Raw genomic sequence first — 6474 nt, forward strand, 5'->3', positions numbered from 1 at the left:
GACGTAATACATGTTTTCCTTTTGTTTCATTCTCACCCTGCTTTCAACATCTCAATATGACTCTGCTTTGAATGCGGTTGTTGTAGGTTCGATACGGTTTCTATCCGCTTTCTATCCGGTGGATATGGTTAATTTCTCCTCGGTTGGCTTCCCTTCTTTTAGCTATTGCTCTATTTTTTAGATTTAATTTTCTACTTATCTAATGTATTTGTAGGAGAATACTAGACGTAATACATGTTTTCCTTTTGTTTCATTCTCACCCCGCTTTCAACATCTCAATATGACTCTGCTCTTAATCATTGTCTAACAGATCCAAACAGAATTTGGTAATAATAGTCTATTTTTCATTTTCCAAAAAAATTGAGTCAGGTCCAAAGCCACTGTTTGCAAGTCTAATGCTTGCTCATAAAGCGTGATAGTAGTAGTAGTAGTAGTAGTAACCTCTTGCATCTCTTTTATGTAAGCCGCTTGATTTGGTGCGGCATATATGTTCTTCACCAAATCCCGAACGACCTGCCCAATCGTAGACTATCAAGTCAGACTTTTGAAAACAAAGATGAAAAGTGTGAGAATTGTGATAAAGTGTATGGTTAGTCAAGTATACATCCTCCATAGGGCCTAAATCATGGATATCCTGCTTGTCAGATGGTAGGAAACTCAGTTGCACATTTTGTAGTTGCAAATACCGATCCTTGAATGCAGAGTCAGTTGCCCTGAATTCGAAATCCTGAATAAAAATACATGAAAATGTACGATTTATAAGGGTTTCTAATCAGGTTAATTAGCCTTTAGAGGTAATTGGGGATTAACGAATGGTCACTGAGACAGACAGATATTATACCCTCCAATCTGATGGGTAAACATACGAGTAGCCATCGGCTTTGTCGATGAAGGCCCTGTAGCTTAATGGGACTTCTGTGAAACTAAAAAGTGCGCGTCAGTGGTACATTATTCACCTTTCTGTAGAATGTACTATTAATGAAGATATGCCAAAAGGTTAGTGCAAAACAGTAGGTATTTACCATAGTACCTTGGGTTTTAGCAGTTTTAGGAGAAATGAAACTTGAAGCTAGCATTCCACCTGCCATCATCAGTGATCGTCTGTCACAGTACCCTGATATAAGCATAAGGAGAATGATGAATCAGTTAATAAACCTAATATCGTATTGTGCAGATTTATTAAGTTTGATCACTTTGAGTACATAATGCACTTCATGTCGGGTTATTTCGGGATCAAGGCTTTTTTAGGTTTCGTATTATTTGTTCATTTTGTGGGCTGAGTCATTCAAAGTCAGATGATTAGGGGTCTGGTATTCTGGTAACTCGGGTTTAGGTTGGGTTATTGTGGATCATCTTTATCAAATTTTTTTGCCATTTAAGGTCAATTTCATTACAGAGGCTTTGAACCAATGGATATTCTATTCTCGGCTTACTCCGGAAGGCCGTTAAGTCCGGGCATTTTTGCCACATATATACGTTACGCCTTTCTCTGGTAACAAGCTTTCTAAATTACCCAAATCTCAAGGACTAACTGTAAACACACATTTATCTGACCATACTAATAAGCAAACAAAGAAAATCAAAGACATAACACAAAAATTAAATGAACTTACTCTGATCGGGCAAGGAGGAGATATTGGAGCATCTTATTCTGTTATTAGATGATACCTTGTGATATAGGATTCCAGAAGCCAAGCTTAGAGAGAAAGATGATACTGCCATGACTTTGGGTTCTACTGTTTGCGAGGAAACCAACTTTGTTAAATTTGCTATCACGGTGAAATATTGTTTGACTTATGAAAAAGTTGAGTCGTACTTGATTCTGTCGTATAGTATTTTCATTATGTTATTTACCTTTGAAAAGAATGAATGATCTGTATTGTTAGGCGGCTGTATTGTTAGGCTTAAGGAGTTTATCTTTTCAAATCCTTCACATCTGTACATGTCTACTGTGTAGAAGTGGTTGCTTGTCATGTAATGTAACAACAACAACAACTGCAATGGAGCATAGTTATCGTAAAAGAGGTCGTCCACACAAGACTAGGACGACAGACGGCCCTAATTCCTCCAGCACAAGCAAGCCAACCCCACCGGCATTCATTTGCGAAAACATTCCAAGTACGCTCATTCCACAACTTTGTAGTTTTCTCCCCTCACAGGTACTTGTACCAATTTGCGCACATACTTAGCATATCCTGCCAAACGGGTACCCCGGCTGGCACCATGCTAACTGAACCAAGATTCCCCTTGGTACCTGGACATCGAGCTCCGTCCTCAATCCTCCCCCCGCCTACGGAAACCGATGGCAACCACTCACAAACAGATGCTGCAAATCCATCCAGCATTGCACACAGTTCAAACATAGGCGGTGACGAGACAAACTACAGGCCCTGTAAGAGAGAACGTCCATGCATTGGAACAACTCCTACTGCTGCCAAACATTTTACCTGTGCTACTGAGACAGCGGCCGATCCCAGCGCCCACGTAAACGAAACAGGTCAGATAAGTTTTATATCTATATGACTACCCGCTCACGGAATTCACAAATCGTTTAAACATTAATTTTGAACCACACCAAAGCAGGCGCCGCAGAACAAGCCTCCGTGCCTACAATTCAGGAACCGCGTGAAGCATCTACCAGGAATAAGCCTGCAGGTACGCCCTACTTTATTTTTTCCAGCCTTTTGTAAAAACCGTATCAAAGAACCCTAGGACTGTACTGTCATGGTTGATTGAGAACAATGCAGTTGTGCCGAGGTCGAAATTGTATTATTTGAAGGGAAATAGTGATGTGCCCTTGAATGAAGGAAGGATTTCAAGTGACGGGATTAAGTGTAATTGTTGTCAAAAGTTGTTTAGTTTAACTGGTTTTCAGGCTCATGTTACTGGTAATAACATTTGTAGGCAAGCTGAGAATTTGTACTTAGGAAATGGGAAATCTTTGGTGAGTTGTCAGGTGGAGTTGATGAGAAAGAAGATTATGAGGTTCGATCAAGGACCAGAGGTCCGGGCTTTCTGAACCGGGTCTAGGTCTAAGTTTAGGTCGCCCGGGGGTTGGTGTCCAGAAACTCGTAATGACCATGTTTGCTCAATCTGTCATTATGGTGGTGACCTGATTTGTTGTGATAGATGCCCATCTTCGTTTCATGCAACCTTAATATTGAGGTGGGTTTTCTGTTGAGTTTATCTGTAATTTTCTAATTAATGTTGGGAAGATTTGCTGAGAATAATTCGGAGTTTGTCTGATCCGTCAAAAGAAATCTTGAAAATTTGCTTCATTTATTCTGATTTTGCACTATTTTAGAGCGATATCCGACACAATCTATGATGAGCAAACCTTCATGCATTGGCTAGATTAGACAGAAAATATGTTAAATTTTGTGTGATTTCCATTTACTGGTAAAAGATGGTGCAAAATCAGACTAATAAAGCAATTTGGGATGGTTTTGAAAAGGGTGGATCTTGAATTAATTATGTCCGAGATGAGATGAGTTTTGGATTATTGTTGGTAATTTTTTCTTAATGTTGTGTTAAAGTTATCTTTGGTACTGATATTCACCGTTCTTTTATAGAGCGTTCCTGAAGCTGACTGGTTTTGTCCATGCTGTTGCTGTGGGAATTGTGGTGACAGTCAATCTGATAAGATGGCATAACAGTTTGCTGATGATAGCCTTCTCCGTTGTCATCAATGTGAGCGTCAAAGGCGGTTCTAGGATTTGATGGAAGGGAGTGCGTAAAATTTTTTAACAATGAAAAGATCGAGTTATATGAAAAAAAATATTGTTTAGTTGGACAAAATGTATGATATATAACATTAAATAAAAATTGTTCAGTACAAGGATAGAACCCATGACCTCTAACTAAGAAATAGTCTTAATAAACACTAGACCCACATAACTAATGTGCTCATTTACTAAAGAATACTGTAATTATTTTTCATAAAAGGGGGTGCAGATGAACCCCCTGCACCCACGCCAAAAACGCCACTGGTGAGCGTCAATGTAAGTTCTGCGGTTTTGGTATACACTTATTTTGGCAATGTTTACGATTGCTGTAAGTTTTCAGGCTTTTAATGCTTTTAAATTCTCTCTTGCAGTTCATGCTCACTGTAAGAAAGACTTGTGAGATACGAGTTTATAAATGAATTCATTCTCCTGGTTGTCATTATATTGATTTCTCCACGGCAATAGGTGCTATCGTACTCAAATTTGGTTTCAAGGAGTCATAGTAATTGTTTCACACCAATTAGCCATACCCTATTTTCTCCTTCATTTCTGTACCTTCGCCTCATCCGATCACTAATTCACTTATTATCATACTGGCAAGAAAAACTAAAAAGTGGTCAAGTATTTGGGACGCATACTAGAAACTTTGTTGCAGGTGTAGGGGATGTTCGAATTGGATAAAGTGAAAGATAAGGTTTAATTTTAGTTTCTTTCTTTGGTTTTTGTGCATATAGCAAGGGATAGATGATCGGATGCAGCGAGTTATGGGAGTAAAATAACCTATAGCGACTGTTATAACATTATGCTGTGAGAATCGGTAACGCGCTTTTTTAATGGTGCAAACTTCGCAGATGAAAAAATAACGCAACGGAAGAAGGTGCATTCGGGTTGCTGCTGATTACCCATAAATCTATCGTTAAATCTATCGTGGATACATAAGCGTGGGTTTTGTGCAACTGTTAGGATGGAATGATTTAGAAGGGAGTACTAAGTTGACATTTGGATATTTTTTGTGATTCCCTCATCCCAACTTGCATTTTACGGTATCTACAAACAGTTCAATAATTAAATTCCTAATTACACTAATGAACCTCTTATGAAGGAATAATTAGTTTGTGCTTACTTAAATGACGTGGTCGCACTTTCCTTTTACGGGTCATTTTGAAAGAATCACAGTGCCAGCAAATATGACAAGCTCACGAAGGTAGTAATTTAAACAGACAAAAATTTAACTCAAAAAAAGAGAGGAAATAGATAAAACAATATTTTATTCAAATGTCTGCAAAAAAAACAGACTAATGTAACCACACCCCAAATAACCAACCCACCTATCATTCTCCCAGTCGAGATGCGGGCGCATCTCGTAATAAACATTGTACGAAATCTCATCATATATTTCAAAAAAAATCTCATGATAACCTTCAACACCGGAAACATTTATAACTCGGCCGGTCCACCAACCATCGATCACGAACACATCAACAAGATCGTAGAGACCATACTCGATCCTCGGAATAAAATGAGCCAATGGACGGATGTGCTCAACCGCAATCACATCTCTCAAAAGGCGAGAACCACTAGGTAACAAAAGCTGGTGAAATTGGACATAGACTTCCACATCACCCAACAAATAAAGTATGGTGGCAAGAAAGTAGGAACCAATAAAACCCGGCTTGGGAAACATCACCTCCACTACGTCGCCAACTCCTTATTATCTCGGTATATGGGCCGAAATTAGGAGATGAGAAATCTCCCTATGGACTTCTCTTTTTCGGTTATAAGAAGAGGAGAAGGGAGAATTTTTCTGACCAAATATTCTTTTTCCCAATTCTTGCCTCCTCTCATCGGAAGAACACAAAAAAAACCTAAAATTAATCTGTTGATTTAGGGATCGATTCTAGCATAATCAAAGGGCATATCTCATATCGTCTTGGGTGCAACTGATAGGCGAATATCAACTTTGATATTGTTCTTAGGCCGTATTTGCTAGGACCGAAGGTTATTTCTTAATCCTTTACAATTTTGTTTATGCAATTTATTTTATGACATGCTTTCATCATGATAAATTCGTTATAATCCTTAAATTTAAAGGGATGCATATAAATTATTTATTATTTTATAAATGGTGTATAATTATGTGATATTAATTTGTTGCTTAAAATATTCTAACAATAAACAAAAAAAATTTAAATTTAGTATGAATTTATTTTTAATGGTTGTTTAATTTATCTAAAAATTTAAAAAGCCAAAGTTAATGTTTGTTATTATGCTATTTACATTTAATGGTTGAATTTTTTTCTTTTTAAATAAGAAATAATGACGTGGCTTTCTATAATTGGTGACGTGGAATTTTGATTATGCAAGGTGGCATTGTCTACGTGGCTTTTAAGGTTTACCCTTTTAATAATATTAGGTAACCAATTCTGGGGGTTTAAAAGGGTTGTTCTAATCTAATAAGATCAAGAAAGAGAGAAAAGACAAAGGAGTAAAGATTAAGCAAACAGAGAGAAAACAACTAAGACAGTCGGTTCACCATGATTCTTCAGTCATGCAATCTAGGTCTCACGTCAATGCAAGTACGGTCTATGGGGCAACGAATATCTCCTTCCTGTCTCAATTCACCCTAAAGCACAAATAGCTTAGCTTCCGCCCTCACTAGGTGCCCTAATGTTCGCTACAAGTCTCACCCTTTCCAATCTTCCGATCTAGGTCAAGGTTTACTGCAATTTGTTGACTAACTGCGTTGACT

The 6474-nt window shown here is 37.9% G+C and overlaps 1 protein-coding gene across 1 annotated transcript; it reads right to left on the reverse strand.

The window, feature by feature from the left end:
- Window positions 1–303: 303 nt before the first annotated feature.
- LOC141595566 (photosynthetic NDH subunit of lumenal location 1, chloroplastic-like) lies at window positions 304–1722 on the reverse strand. The gene is made up of 5 exons (XM_074415533.1): window positions 1614–1722; window positions 1031–1114; window positions 842–915; window positions 605–727; window positions 304–513 (listed from the first exon to the last, which is right to left on the reverse strand). Exons 1-5 carry the CDS (start codon window positions 1720–1722, stop codon window positions 304–306), a joined length of 600 nt encoding a protein of 199 aa, XP_074271634.1.
- Between the last annotated feature and the right edge of the window lie 4752 nt (window positions 1723–6474).

The sequence above is a fragment of the Silene latifolia genome, chromosome 8 (genome assembly GCF_048544455.1).
Source record: "Silene latifolia isolate original U9 population chromosome 8, ASM4854445v1, whole genome shotgun sequence".
Lineage (NCBI taxonomy): Eukaryota > Viridiplantae > Streptophyta > Magnoliopsida > Caryophyllales > Caryophyllaceae > Silene > Silene latifolia.

Bases quoted from the DNA above. Each gene is read 5' to 3' on its own strand.
- LOC141595566 (XM_074415533.1), bottom strand. From the start codon at position 1,722: ATGGCAGTATCATCTTTCTCTCTAAGCTTGGCTTCTGGAATCCTATAT. The intron at 1,115-1,613 runs GTAAGTTCATTT...TGCTTATATCAG, and splicing joins CTCCTCCTTGCCCGATCAGA to GGTACTGTGACAGACGATCA. The intron at 514-604 runs GTATACTTGACT...ACGATTGGGCAG, and splicing joins ATTTAGGCCCTATGGAGGAT to GTCGTTCGGGATTTGGTGAA.